General features: G+C 35.3%; 1 protein-coding gene across 2 annotated transcripts in view; it reads right to left on the reverse strand.

The window, feature by feature from the left end:
• Positions 1 to 16032, reverse strand: part of SEMA3C (semaphorin 3C) — a 166467-nt gene that overhangs the window by 7126 nt on the left and 143309 nt on the right. For both annotated transcript variants that reach the window (XM_081102081.1, XM_081102082.1), the window contains exons 13-16: positions 15913 to 16001; positions 11559 to 11600; positions 7936 to 8093; positions 997 to 1064 (exon numbers count right to left, since the gene is read on the reverse strand). In XM_081102081.1, the coding sequence (XP_080958207.1) occupies positions 997 to 1064; positions 7936 to 8093; positions 11559 to 11600; positions 15913 to 16001 (357 nt within the window). The remainder of the gene's footprint in view (positions 1 to 996; positions 1065 to 7935; positions 8094 to 11558; positions 11601 to 15912; positions 16002 to 16032) is intronic.

Consider the following 16032-nt stretch of genomic DNA (forward strand, 5'->3'; position numbering starts at 1 on the left):
AAAACACAGAGTATAATAATTTCATGGAGGTTCTTTACTGAAATTCTTAAATTCAGAAAAGCTTTTAGTATAATCATGGGGTGGCTTAGACAGACAGAATACTCATTTATAATGTGGGAGTAGAAACAGACCCTACTTGAGAAGAGTTTCTTGAGCATTAAGTGAGATAATCCATAAAAAAAACCCTCAAACATTTAGCTCAGTTTCTGACACAAAATCAACATCCATGTTTGTTCATTACCTCTATTCCGATACTCCCACCATTATGACTACTACGACCATTAAGGAGAATGGACACAAAGTTTATAAAATACTCAGTAAATAGTGAAAAGGTAACTCCGGATTCAAAAAGATTACAATGGGAGTCTCAGTGTTAAATGTTAACAGAGGCACATTTGCAGCTCCTTGGTGAGCCAGGGCGAGTTCTGCCTGGAGATACTTCTGTTGGTTGGGTTGATGAGGGGAGAGGGGATTAGTGGGAAAAGTGTAATAACATGATCGCTTCATGTCAGAATGGGAGGAAAGGGGGTAGATTAACTGTAAGGACAAGACAGGATTGTAAAAAGTATAAGCAATGGTTATCAATTGTAAAATCAAGCCACTGCAGTACACCAATATTCAGAGCAGGATTATTCACAGGAACCAACTTGTGGAGCAACCCAAGTGTCCAGCGATGAAGGAATGGGTAAAAAAGTTGATATATACACATAATGGAATATTTTCCCGCCTTAAACAGTAAAGAACTTCTGACACATGGTAGAACCCTGAATGAACCCTGAGGAAGACATTATGCTAAGTGAAATAAGCCAATTACAGAATGACAAATATTGAAAATTCCCAGACTTTTGTTTTTCACAATTCTTGTTATACATACAAATAGCATTTAATTTTCAATTACCATATCTAAATACCAAGAATTTTAGGTTTCCCTAAGTGAAATGTGGTATGGAGCCTTGCTACTCTTTATCAAGTTTGATCATTGCTCACTGTTACTACCTTTGAGATTGAATCCTCTGCATTGGGTCAGTGGGTTGCCATGCCTCACATCTTGTCTTCGGCTCCTCCTGTAAGTGCAGAAATATATGCAGGACTTAGAATTAAAAGACAGCATTTTTAATTTCAAAATATTGTGATTGCCTACGTTTTCATAAAGAGGTCTGATTATCTGATATTTCTTGTTCGTTGCTTCAATTATAAGGTGGGTACTTGACCTTGCTTTTAATCAAAATTAATTCAGTCTTTCCCCATCTACCACTTGTGATATAATGGCTGTGAACTTCCTCTTAGGTACATTTCCTCAGTAAATGTTAGATTCCAAATTAATAGTAAAAATTTTTAGCAGAGAGACACATTCATCCAAAGTTTCCTAAAATGATCACTCCCAAAGTATACAGTCACTATCATCTTCTTTCTTATAATTTTTTAAAATTAAGCATAATTTTCTTTAAAAAATCAATACTTTCTAACAGTTTTTGGATATATTAAAACTTTTCCAAAATAAATAATACAGAGATAGAATATAGATATTTAATATAAAGCTAAGCAACTTGTTCATTTACTAGAATAAGCGTTTCCCTTTAATTTCTTATTTTGAAAATTTCAAGTCCACAGAAAATTTGGTACATGAGTACAATGAATAGTGGTATACCTAGATTTATGAATTGTATTTTGTCATATTTATTTTTCTCTCATATGAAAGTATATGTCATGTATGTACTGTGAATGTACATATATGAAAATCTTTAGAAAATAAGTTGCAGATGTGGTTTCACGCTTCAATGCTCTAGCATATATCTTCTAAGAACAAGTAATTTTCCTAAATATATTATCACAGTAAAGATATTAATACTTATCCAATAATATCATATACTACACATTTTATATCAAAATTTCTCTAGCTGTCCCCAAAATATATCATATAGATTTTTTGCAATGTTTAGAATGTTTTATTAAAGTACAAAGTTGTTGGAATTAAACTAAATTGAAAAACATAGTAAATATTCAGAAAAACATTAATAACACCACTCAAATCACACACATATAAAATGCAGATAGTTCTTAAAAAGTTTACAAGTTGAAAATTATAGAGATTTCCCAAAATGGATATAATGCCTCACTACTGAGTATGGAATCAATCAAATATGTAAGATCGTTGAGTGAATGTTGTCCCCACTCTTCTGCAATCCAGTCCTCCTTAGAAATTTGTCCTTTGGGAAATTCAGACTCAGAGTCAACAAGAGAAGAACAAACAAAAGTTGAGATAGTCACATAACTTGATATAACTTCCTTCATCCTATTGACTGCTTTGAGGTTAAACAGCCAAGAGTGTTTTAAATTTATTTAGGATCTACTTAAGGTTCACTCATTACATTCAGTTGTTATGTATCACCAGCTTAAGTATTTCAACAACGTAGTTACATCCCTTGTAAGTTGGTCATTATTTAAATAAAAGTTTTAAATTACTTGCAAACTGATTATTTAATTTTCTGAGTCATAGTATCAGCTGCATATATTAGTTTTGATTTTATTACATAGTACAACAAATCAAAACAGAGTAACTGACATCTATATATAGAAAGAGCCAAGGGCTGTCATATCGGAAACAACCGAACGGATGACCAAACAGGCTGTGGGCGTCCAGGCTGGCAGGGGGGTTAGTGAGGGATGACCAAATGACTGATCAGCAGGCTGCATGGGGCGACCAGGCTGGCAGAGGGGGCAGTTGGGGGTGACCAGGCCAGCAGAGGGGGGCAGTTGGGGGCGACCAGGCCAGCAGAGGGGGGCAGTCAGGAGCAAACAGGCCAGCAGTGGGGGGCAGTTGGGGGCAACCTGGATTGGAGAGGGTGCAGACAGGGCTGAGGGGTATCCCCCCCGCCCCCTGCTGCCGTGCATGAATTTTCTGCATCAGGCCTCTAGTTTTCTTATAAATGATTCATGGATCTGTATATTGCTATAAGAGACAGGGAAGGAAATTCTCTTTAAATATTGGGAGCACAGGTATAAAATGGCTACTTACTACCAATGCTGAGAAGTAAATATGAATGAGCATATCACCTAAGTGGGTTAATTATTAAATCTATCTTAATATTTTTATCCTTAAAGATAAAATATTTAGTAAGAACAGAAATATTAAAAATCACACAGGGATGATCACATTTACAAAGCAAACCAATCTCAAAGTTAATGATAATGAAAAATGCCATTTCAAGGGTATAGCAAATTGTTAATAGTTGATGTACTCAATGGGTTATACACCTATATAGAAATATAGGTACAAAATTTTGTGTTATTTAAGTACGCTTTTTCCAAAAATGTCACATGATCTTTATTCAGTTATATATTTCTATACAAACACAAACTAGTGGAAGTCACTCTTGTCTCAGAAAATATAGTTATTGCTGTTCTCTAGAATAGTTCCTCTATCAGGTTTTGACTGCATTACATTTGCTATATATTTAAGTCACGGTATTATTTACTATCAGCCAGCTTATGAGTGTATAAATATATGAGCACCACAGGAGAGCTTTACGGCTGAACTGACCATTTTTAGCCATGAAGACAAAGCAGTATCACTCACAGTGGTTAAATTTATTTTTCTGTGATCACACCATGTTATGGTTTACTCATGTACATGAGCCCTCAAGCTGGACAATCTAAATTTATAGTAACACATCGCTTTCAGACATTAAATTACAAAAAACCATTATTATGGCGTGGTTTAAATGATGATATCAGCAAGGCTGTCATTTGAGCCTTTTGTATGTGTAGATTTCCTGTAAGGCATTCATAATGTTGATAGGCAGAATGATATTATATTGCATGTAGGATTTGGGATTTGTCTCAAGTTGCTAATGTTTTCTCCATTACAGTCTATTTCTTTGGCTAAACAATGAAATCATTTTCTTCTTGTATAGAAAACAGATATTTACTTGAAGAGTGAACTGATTATCCTGTCTTAAAATAAAATTTCTAACTACATATCTGAATCCAAAACAAATACCATTTGAGTCTAAATTGCAATATTTGATACTAATGCCCAAATATTTAAGATACTTGTGGGTGAAGAGAAAAAAATGCTTAAATTGTTTACTATTTGCTAACTTCTTTAAGAAAGAGAAACTATTGAACCAATGATATATAACAGCTTTCTGTCAAAGTATAGACTTCACTGATTTCCAAATATAACTCTATTTCTCTTTTCTATACAAAGGACATGTTTTTATTTCATTCCCATGTTTCTCTCTCACATAGATGTTTTTTTCCCTCTGTCCCTTCCTTTCTCTCAAAATCAATAAAAGTCACATCCTTGGGTAAGGATAAAAAAAAAAAAGAAAGACAATGAATGTGGAAAATTCTCCAAATGAGCATCTTTGTCATTACTATTTAATCCCTAAAGAATAAAATACTACCTATGGGAATTTAGGAAATAGTTAATCTATTCAGCAAACATGCTTTGCTTTCATGAAGTTTGGAAATACTTTGGATAATTTAAATAGTAAAGATATTTTTAATGAAATTTCCAGTATGTGAGCCAAAGATGAGTATAAGTAGGCCAAGAAATACCATATATATTGCATTTTTGGCTTTTTGTGAGAGAATTAGGACATTGCTAGAGATCACCAAGATATTCTTTAAATGGCTACTAATTTTAAACCATGATACATTTTTCCTGTTTGTATTGTTTTATTGAGGTATAATTGACATATAACTTTCATGTATACATAACATACTTTTTGATATATGTATATATTACAAAATGGTTGCCAGGATAAGGCTAGTTAACATGTGTCACCATATACAGTTACAAAAGTGTTTTTTTCTTGTGATCACGGCTTTAAGATACACTCTCTTAGCAACTTTCAAATGTGAAATACAGTATTTTAGTCCTTTGATGCAATCATAAGGAATTGCTTTCTTAATTTCTCTTTCTGATAGTTTGTTATTAGTGTATAGGAATGCAACAGATTTTTGTATATTGATTTCCTATATTGTCACTTCACTACATGCATGTATTAGCTCTGACAGCAGACCTGTGATACATGGTTTAATACCAGGCACCATATTAACTTTAAAGAACTGTAAGCTTGTTTCAGTTCTTTGTTTATTGCAAGAATATGATTCAGGCCATGATTTGTGACATTAGGACGATGATGTGGAATCTATGTTTCCATATACATCTTAAGAAAGAGTAACTGGGGTTATAATAAGTGGGAGAGTCTGAGAACAAATGAGCCAACTCATATTTCAGCACAAACCTGAATGAGATACCTCAAACAGGCAATGGCAGTCCACACGTAGTCTAGGATTTTACTTGAGAACTATTTCTTGTTTGTTAAATAAGTATACTTGTTGGTCAAAGCCAACGTCTGAGAGCTTTACAGGGAGGAAGCTAATCCCCAATTCTTTCATGTCATAGAAGGGGCTGCTAAGCTTCTACGGCTGTAAGATGCCCTTTGTGGTCCCCACATCACTGTCTTCCTTAGAAAGTAAGGGCTTCAGTTTCCTTCAGCACCAAATCTGTTTAATAGACTGAAGATTGTGTTCCAGGTTTTACAGATGCCAACCTTTGGAATGATTTACTACGGGAAAAAAATGGCCTTACAAACAGTTATGGAAATAATTTTGAAACATCACTGCTACCATAATTAGGAGTCAAAAACAGATATGGTTGTAAATACAGAGAGTGTCCACAAAAATCACTTTTAATTTGAAATTTCATTTGGAATTTGCTTGTCTCATACTTTTGCCCAGATTCAGACCTGCAGCCCCGTGCAGAGGGAAGATCTCAGCGTAATGAGTCCATAAATTCTATGTAGAAATCTAAGGAAGCCACAGAGCTCCTCATTACATCTTAAAATGACATGGAGGCACATAGGTTTTGGAACACAGATACTAAAAATCCTGGTTTAAAGAATGGGAGATCTCTTCATAGCTCATGAATTTAAATACAAAAGACTTCCAAATTATCTAGCCCAGGCCACCCCTCTCTACTCCAGATTCATATTTCTAACTTCCTACTCAACATCTCTACTTGAATATCTTATAGGCACCATTCACTTATCAAGTTTCTCCCTACAAACTTACTCCTTCGACAGTCTGCTCTTTCTCATTAAATTCCATCTACATATTTCCAATGCTCAGTTCCAAGAACTTGGTTCATCTTTGAGGCCTCTATTTCTTTAACATCCACATGTACTACATTAGCAGATTCTATGAGCTCTGTCCAGAATCAAACCACTTTTGCCACCTCCACCTCTATCATCCCTGTGCAAGTCACCATTATATTTCACCTGGATTATTAGAGTAGCCTTTTTGCAACTTCTCTCTCCTCTCCCCTCATCCTCCTTCTACTCCAGGTGTGCAATCCCAGACAAAACCAACCAGGTCTTATTAAACAAAAGTCAAATTATCACTCACATATTAATAATCTCTCTATAGATTTCTATTTCAATTCAGCTTTAAGAATTTCTGAGCCTCCTCTTTGAAATGTTATTCTTCCAAATAATGCCATGGTTCCATTCTTCTTCACATTCAAGTCCTTGTTCAAATATCTCATCCTTGGTAAGGCCCCCCTGTCCACCCATTTAACATTGCAGCCCCATGCTTCCCACACCCCTTATCTCTCTTTACCATTTTATAATTCATACACCTTCCCATTTTTTTTATATACTAGAGGGTTTTCTTATTTATTATCTGTCTTCCCCCTTTAGAATTTATTATCCCACAAGGCAGGGATTTTTGCCTTTGAGTTGTAGTTTTTAGAGTGATATACCTAGCTCTAGAACACTGCATGTCAAATAAGTGTCCGGTGATACAAACTTGTTGAACTAATAGATAAAAGCTTCAGAATCATCTCGATATGCACAAGTGCAAGGATTGTTTAAACTGCCAATGTCCTTAAAGGCCTGTATCTATGACGTGCAATAAAGTATCTATAAAATGACATCCAATGATTTACTTAAAAGATCATTGGTCATGGCTGGTCCTATTTGCTCTCTCCTGCTGACACTAATTTTTATAGGTATTGGTCCTGTCATCCATCATGACCCATATCAAGGTATGACTGAAAATATCTGTGACATTGGCTGGTTCTAAATTCTGCATATTATTTGTTCTACAGTCAATTTCAGTTCTGGTGGTCCCTTCTAAACGGGTGCAAGTTGGTTCAGAGTTTCCTGCCTAAGTCTTTGCTTAGATAAAGGCACTGCCTCAGACTGCCTTGTTCTCTTAATCTAACCAGCATTCTAAAGAGTAAAGAATGCTCAAGTTTTCAAAAAAGCAACTCAGGATACCCATCTTGGAGCAACATTCCTTTTGCTTAAATTAGCACAAGTACTTAAAAAATATATTTATATTGATTTTTAGAGAGAAGAACGGAGAGGGAGAGAAAGAGAAATGTCAATTCAAGAGTGACACATCCTTCAGCTGCCTCCTGCATACCCACTACGTGGGCTGGAGCCACAACCCAGGCAGGTGCCCTCACCCTGGAATTGAACTGGCAACCCTTTGGTGAGGATGACCAACTGAGCCACACTGGCCAGGGAACTAGCACAAGCATTCGATTACAGGAGAATTAAGTGGCACAGGGAAACCCTAGAAAGGTGGGATTTAATAATATACACAAGCATATAACGTGAAAAGAAGATTAAAAATTAGCTAATGTAAAAAATAAAATAAAATAAAGATAAATCCTGATCGAAATATTTGTTGTATCACAGATGGGGAATTGTGTGGCAGAGGTGCCTTAAGAGGAGGGGGAAAAATTTCCAAAGTATGGTATTCTAGTTAACATATTCCTGAGAAGCTCAAGTTATAAAGCGCTAACATTTTCTCCATTCAAAGACTATTCACAGTGCTTTTAGTGCCGGTTTGAAAGCATACTACCGTTGTCTGGTGACATCAATTTTGATTTTCAGCTGAGTGCTTCATACTCACCGCTTCCCGGTTGGGTAGAACCGAGAGCAGGAATGGCCATCCCAGGCGCAGTAAGGGTCCCTGGCCAGGCAGCAGTCGGCGCAGGCTGTGCCGTAGATGTGGCAGCGATGCAGGGACACTTGGGAAACCCCTTCGTTGGAACTCACATACAACTGTTGCTATGAGAAGAATGATGATGATTTATTTCAGATGCGGAAGTCAAAAGGGGACTTTCAGCAGGAACACATTATAATATATGCCCACAGACCCCTGGATTCATTTTGCAACTAGACTAAAAACGAGAAGCAAAGTCCAGAAGGATATAAAGCCAAAATAAATAAATTTTTTTTACGTTAATATGCCTATAACATTACCACTTTCCTGTTTAAAGGAAAAAGCTCAGAGTACCATGTAGAATGGTAATGTGTTTTAGACATTGGGATTCATTGTTCTCTCAGATTTGAGCTAATATATTACAGATTTAAATTATGGTGTTTGCTTTTTTCTTTGAATGCTGTCTTTTTGCAAAGTACAAGGCAGCTTTCTTATTCTTCAAGTCTGGCAACCCATCACGTTGTAAATTTGAAAAAATGAAGTCTAAAACACAAGACATTTTTAAGTTTAGAAGAAAAACTAGATAGTAGTACATAAAATTAAAAAAAAACATTTTTCACATGCCTTTGAAAGTGACATATTTCTCATTAGGTGATTTTCAAATTATTTAGAAGAATATAAGTATTTATAAGTAGACATGTCTTAAACTTTCTGTGTATCCAGAGCTATTCAGCACCCTAAGTCATAAATAAAGATTTTATCCTTCTTTTGTAGGGTGTCAGGAGTTTTTATGATACTGCTCTAATTCCTGCCGCCTAGCATAAAGTGGTTCTCAGGAGTTGATGGGGTAAATTTCTAATTGACGCTAAATATTTTACGAAGGACTGATATGTGATTCAAAGCTAGCACAGCATCTCTAAGCTGGATCTTGGATACATGCACATACACATTCACACACATGTGCACATTCACATTCATCTACACATATTTATATTATGTACATATATGTATACGCTACTTAGAATTAAATCAGTGGGGACATCATTGTCCAGCAGGCTCTGGGGGCATATTTCTGGGATTCAAACCCTGGCTCAACCAAAATTTTGCTGTGTAACTTTTCGGAATCTCAGCTTCCTCTTTGCTAAAACTGGGATAATAGAGCATGTACCCTATAGAGTTTTTGTAAGAAATGAATGTAACAGTTAACTCCACATAAAATTTTTAGCATATTTTCTGACGCCTATGAGCTCAATGAATGTTAAATAACAGTAGTAGTATTAAAATTATCAATTCATAATTATTATCAATTCATAATTTTTCAATTCTGATAAGTCATTTGAATCACACCTCACTCTATATCTAATGTAAAATAATTTTTTATTCAGATCTATTTTTTTTCAAAAATTGGGCTGAAAAATATTGACCCCAAGTTGAGACATTCAAACCATAAGAAAACAATGGCATGTTTTGATAATAATCATTTCTCTAACAATATTTAAAGTGGTGCTTACTTAGTACATTAATAAATAACACAGTGAATGCATCAGCTTCATTAAAATTTTTTGAGGAAACTGGTTTATTTGAGAAAAGGATTACAGATAGTTTCATTTTAGAAATTCTTTTTTGTAAGTAATTCAACTATTTTCTGCTACATAGAATGCAAGAATAACTTAGAGACTAGATGTCCATAAAAATGACAATAAAATAGTTTGAGCACTAGGGAAGGTACTAATTCATGATATTTAGTCTGGCCCGTGTGGTTCAGTTGGTTGAGCATCTACCCATGCACTAGGAGGTCATGGTTCCATTCCAAGACAGGGCACATGCCCGGGTTTTGGGCTCAGTCCCCATCAGGGGTCATGCAGGAGGCAGCCAATTGATGTTGATGCATTGATTTTTCTATCTCTCTCCCAAATCAATAAAAACATATTTTTAAAAAATTCATGGTATATAAACATGTGTATATATATCTATAATGTTATCATTGGCAATTTGTAGTTCTTTCACTGTAACAATGCAGTATGCAGTTGGGCAAATGAAGTCCTCCCAAAATCAAATAATTACCTTGCCCTCTATCTAATTAATTTAATGAAACATTTGTAATTATCTACATTTTAAGGTGTTGAAAGCATTTAATACTCAGTTTTTGTGTGTGTATGTGTGTGTTGTATATTGCAGTTTTATGGAATGGACTGTGAACTACAAGTTCACAAGTTGAATTAAAAGTTGAAACCTGTAACTGTATAATGAACAACTACCATGCCATACAAATGGCTTCATGTTCATTTTGAATTTTGCTCTAATACTTTCGCTTTCCATTAAACTACAGTAAACAAAGGGTTTTCCTGCTGCTGACTTCAAAGACAATTCTGACTAGGACTCAGCTCTCGAGGACACTGGGAGAAATGATAAATGGCTTCTTGTTACTTGGGAAAATGTTTGTTATGCACCATACAAACATTATTACAGATGAGATCTTTAGTTTTGTTTTACCCTATTTATTTTTCTTCATAAATTTAGTCAAGTGAAAACTAGGACAAGACTGACTGTGGATTACTTGTTCATCTGCATCAGACCAAATATGGTGAAGAACACCAAAGTTATGTCATCTGTTGTGCTAACACATAAAACCTTTATTCTCTATTCCAAGAAAAATGAGTCTTAGGCTCCTACAAACAGCAGTTACCAAAGAACCACTTTATTTTGGGCAATTTATATAAATTAATTTGTGAGAAACGCATTACCTTGTAGAGGCAGAAACTTAGCTCAGTGAAGTTAGATGATTCATTTGTAATTTATGGTCAGGTTAAGATTCACACGTATGCCATTCCTGCTCTTAAGCCCACTCCACTTTTTATTATACTGCTCTGGCCCTTACAGTGTTTGCTTTGGGGTACCATTAGGGATGGACATGTCGAGATTGGAACGGCACGTTTCTTTTCTGTGATCCTTGTATATTTGCATGTGCAGGCACAAAGGAGAAGGTTAAACATTGCTGGTAATCATAGTCGAACACTTCTTCACCAAATCCTGAACCTGGTTATGGCTTAGATTGGAAACATTCAGATTTTTTTTTAATGACATGTATAATCCTAAAAAAATAGCCTTTTCTTAAAAATAAGCTTAAAAATGCATTTCATATTTTAAACATGTGACAGAATCAGGAACTCAGAAGAGGATTAATTACTCAATCTAAGCTCCTGAGAATGTGATATTATAGTGGCTCAACATTATGCTAAATTCTTTCTTCAGAAAGGTGTTTTTTTTATTTTATTTTTTATTTTGGTTGGCTTAACACACAGTAATATTTGAGCATATAGGATATACAAAATGTTGGGCTGTCATGCTGTACATACGTGTGTTTTGCTCTGATGGACTTCTGTACAAAAATAAACCTATTTTTGTCTCCACTACTAGCTAGTGAATTCTACATCAAAATTGAAAGTGATTTTGTGGTATTGTGGTATTCTGTAAATAGTATTAATTATTATGCTCATATTAAAAAAGATTTTTCAGAAATTATAAATACACTTTTTCATAGTAGTAAAATTTTTTACATGCAAAGAAAATAAAAATGGGGTTGATTTTACCTTTTTAGATGAAATTTTCATTGTTGTTATAGGAACGTGATTCTGAAAAAAGAAAAATATTGTTAGTTGTTCAAATAATCATTAAAAATGATTTTGCATTCAAAACAATTTCTCTTTTCTATTGAAATTCAAGAAATCATTATTTCTCTCTAAATGTGTGTGTGTGTGTGTATATATATATATATACACACTTTCAAAGTCTAGCAATACTTGTGTATAATATATTTCCTCTGGGGGTAAGGATGGATTTGTTACACAAATATATGCCTAAACTAAAACAAAAGTTGCAATTATAACACATATATCAATATAGTCATTAGAAAAAAAATGACAATTTTGAGAGAACTGAAAAAAGTGTATCTTGGAATAATGAATCCAATGAGTAACTCAGGATTGAACTGGGTATCTGGGTGGGGGACTGTGGAGTGGTACCCCATCTTATTCCACACGCAGCACTCTGCATAAGACACAATTGTTCACCTGACAAAAGTCGTTTTAGAAAGAAGTATTAGCGTGAACCATACTTATTAATTCTTTTTGCTGCAAAGTAATGTTGTCAGGGATCCTCTTTATAAAAAAAAATATTGCTATTTTAAGAGAGAGGAGAGATAGAGAGAAAAATACACCAATTCGTTGCCTCCTGCATGTGCCCCAACCAGGGATCAAACCTGAAATACGGGCATGTGCCTTGAATGGGCATTCAACCCCTGCCTCTCGGCGTTTGATGCTCCAACTAACTGAGCCACATCAGGGCAAGGATCCTCTTTTAATAAATGTGAACCAGTTAAAGAATCTAAGAATTTTCTGAAATAGTAATCCTTTTTGAAAGCCACTCTATTTATAAATTTACTTCTTAAATATTTTAGTTACTTTTAAAGATTAAAAATTAGATGTGATAACCTAATGAAAGTCTGAAATTTTACTTGATTAACTCAAGTGGGAGCAACCTTTCAAAATCAACTGTGCCCACAATGATTTCACTTTCTGAAGCTGTATGTTCTAACATTTGAAAGATAAAATGGCAATATCTCTAAACACTATTGTAACAAGTTTGGCTCATTGCTTAGAAATACACACACATACAGGGAAACCATAAAAATCTTAGAAGACTCCATAGGCAGCAAAATAGTAGATATACGTCGTAGCAATATCTTTACCGATACAGCTTCTAGGGCAATAGAAACTAAGAAGAAAATAAACAAATGGGACCACATCAAAATAAAAGGCTTCTGCACAGCAAAAGAAACCATCAACAAAACAACAAGAAAGCCCACTGCATGGGAGAACATATTTGCCAATGTTATCTTCAATAGGGTTTAATCTCCAAAATTTACAGGGAACTTATACAACTTAATGAAAGGAAGATAAACAATCCAACCAAAAAAATGGGCAAAGGATCTAAATAGACACTTTTCAAAAGAGGACATACAGCAGGCTGAGAGACATATGAAAACATGCTCAAGGTCACTAACCATCCAAGAGATGCAAATAAAAACAACAATGAGGTACCATCTCACACCTGTCAGGATGGCTATCATCAACAAATCAACAAATGACAAATGCTGGTAAGGTTGCAGAGAAAAAGGAACTCTCATGCACTGCTGGTGGGATTGCAGACTGGTACAGCCACTGTGGAAAACAGTATGGAGTTTCCTCAAAAATTTAAAAATGGAACTTCCATTTGACCCAGTAATCCCACTTCTGGGAATATATCCCAAGAAACCAGAAACACCAATCAGAAAGAATATATGTACCCCTTTGTTCATAGAAGCACAATTTATAATAGCTAAGATTTAAAACAGCCTAAGAGCCCATTAGCAGATGAGTGGGTTAAAAAACTTTGATACATCTACACAATGGAATACTATGCTGCTGTAAAAAATAAGGAGTTTTAACCTTTGTAACAGCATAGATGGACCTGGAGAGCATTATGCTAAGTGAAATAAGCCAGTCAAGAAAGATAAATATCACATGATCTCACTCATATGTGGGATATAATGATCAGCATAAACTGATAAACAAAAATAGATTCAGAGACAAGGTAGCACTGAACAGACCATCCAACTTCAGAGAGAAGGCAGGGGAAGGGGAGGGGGTAAGAGATCAACCAAAGGACTTGTATGCATGCATATAAGCAGAACCAATGGACACAGATGGGGGGGAGGGTAAGAGCATGTGCTGGGGGGTGGGGGTAGTAGGGGAGAGGTCAATGGGGGAAAAGGGAGACTTATGTAAGACTTTAAACAATGAAGAATTTAAATTAAAAAAAGAGAGAAATACACACACATACAAAAGAAAGTATTGTAATTTATATCCAACTAGGCAACATCTCAAAGTTGCACCTCCAATTCAAGTTAAGCTTAGGGACGCTGGACATATTTTCAGAAATTATTTTGAACAGAGGATTAAAATAAGAGATCGTGGTTCTGCACAATATATGAAACAAAGTGCCTAGTTTTTAAAAGTTACATTGAGTTTCCTGCAGTATATCTGTGGGACCCTTAACTAAGGCATTTTTCCATTTGAATGCATTATTTCCTGATGTGCCTATCACAGTATAGCATACACACCCAATTATTTTTACCTCACCTCAGAAAATGTGACCCAAACACCACGTCAAAGACAGTAACTGTATTTGGTAACTGTATCTCTCAATTCAGCCACATCAGTCACTGGCACACGCATGCATTTTGACTGACTCTATTTTTCCACCGAGAGTTTATTCTTTGTGATGATAACACCGGCCTTACTCATCTAACAGACCATAAGTAGTTAGCACATGATCAGAAGAACTCACGTTTCTTTAAGACCTTGCCATAACATACATGTTTGAGTTTGTGTCAAGCTCACTTAATTAACATTTCCTGATTGCCTAAAAAAAGGTATTTCAGAATTCCAAATGAAGTGCTACAACATGGCATTTTTGCTATCTTCAGGAGAAGTTCAGAATAAGGTACTTTATATTATTTTGGCTAGCCAAGTTGTCCCTACTGAATTGAAAGAAAAAAAATTGTATTTTATATATAATGTGATTCTGGTTAACCCAGTGAAACAATTTCTTTCCAAAGCAAGCATAGAAAAGGCACTTGAAAGCATGTGGTGAATATTTAATGAGCACGATTTTAATGCACTAATCTCAAAAAGCTTATGACAAAGGGAGCTAGCATTAAACATTGTCAGCTTAATAACACCGAACAATTTCCCGGAGTTCCTCACATTTTATATTTGATTTGATTAAAAATATTCCTTCACATTGAAAATGTACTAGTATCATCTAACAGCAGGCTGTCTCGATCACGTATGTGCTTATAAATTCAATATTTTTGGTGACTGTGGTAATGTATATTAATAAGTCAATACATTCTGAGTCTACTAAACTAAGCAAAGCAACTCACTGGACTAACAGTAGGCTGGCCTGAGTTCTGACATGCTACTTTTACTTAGTTATACGCTGACTCCAGTCTTTTGGTGTCCGTGGGCCAATGTTTCTTACTTGTTTTAGTTGACAATAGTGTAGAATGCAGTAGAATTGATTCCACGTCAAAGTTTCATTTTGATCCTAACAGATCCTCTGTCTGTGCTTTTACCCATCTTTTCAAAGCAGATAAAAGGGACCACTGAACTATGATGACCTATGCCTTAAGGGGCGAAGGATGTGCAGGGCACCACAGATCTGCTCTCCAGGCTCACAGGTACATGAATCGGCACTCTGCCCTGACCAGGTAAGATCTTGCAGGACTCAACTTCTCTCTGTGTGCCTTTGTTATTGTTGTCTTTCTTTGTTTAAAAGCCAAATTCAAGAACAGAAAGAATAATACAGTGAGATCTCAAGTTCAGAGAGAACATAAAATTTTGAGTGATAAATAGACATTTGTTTTACTTAATTAGGGTGACATTTAAATTGAAAACAATAAAAAAGGAGACAACAAAGCAGTTTATCTTGAAATTCCTGGCTAAAAAATATGAGATAGTTTATCTAACAACCAATAACGTGAAAGCATTTGGGTTTCAGTGGTTTGTGAAGCAAATGAGAAAAGCCCTTTCAAGGCAAATCTTCTAGACCTTGACCACAGAACTCATTTTTCAAAAATAATGCTGAACAAAATTCTTCAAGTTGTGATGATAGCCGAGAAACACTAATCCTTTTATGTTGAGATAGCTTGAAATGCATCAAAATACTTCAGAAAAATGTTTGTTCTATATTTCTCATGTTATCTGGTGTTCCTGCCCTCACAATTTATTACATTCTTTATTTGATCTTTTATAAGATGTTATTTCCCTCCAAAGTGTCTGTTAGATGAAAGAATTGTGTTCATCATACATGTTCAGAGACTAATAGAGGAGGTGTTCCAACCTTAAACACTTCCAGCTCCTCCAGGATGAGCTCGCTGCTGGCGGTGCTGTTAGTCGGGAGAACCACCACCTTCTGCACGGTGCCACGATCTATGCCGGAGAAAGAACAAGGAGATGTTAC

The sequence above is a fragment of the Myotis nattereri genome (genome assembly GCF_964212035.1).
Source record: "Myotis nattereri genome assembly, chromosome: 11".
NCBI lineage: Eukaryota > Metazoa > Chordata > Mammalia > Chiroptera > Vespertilionidae > Myotis > Myotis nattereri.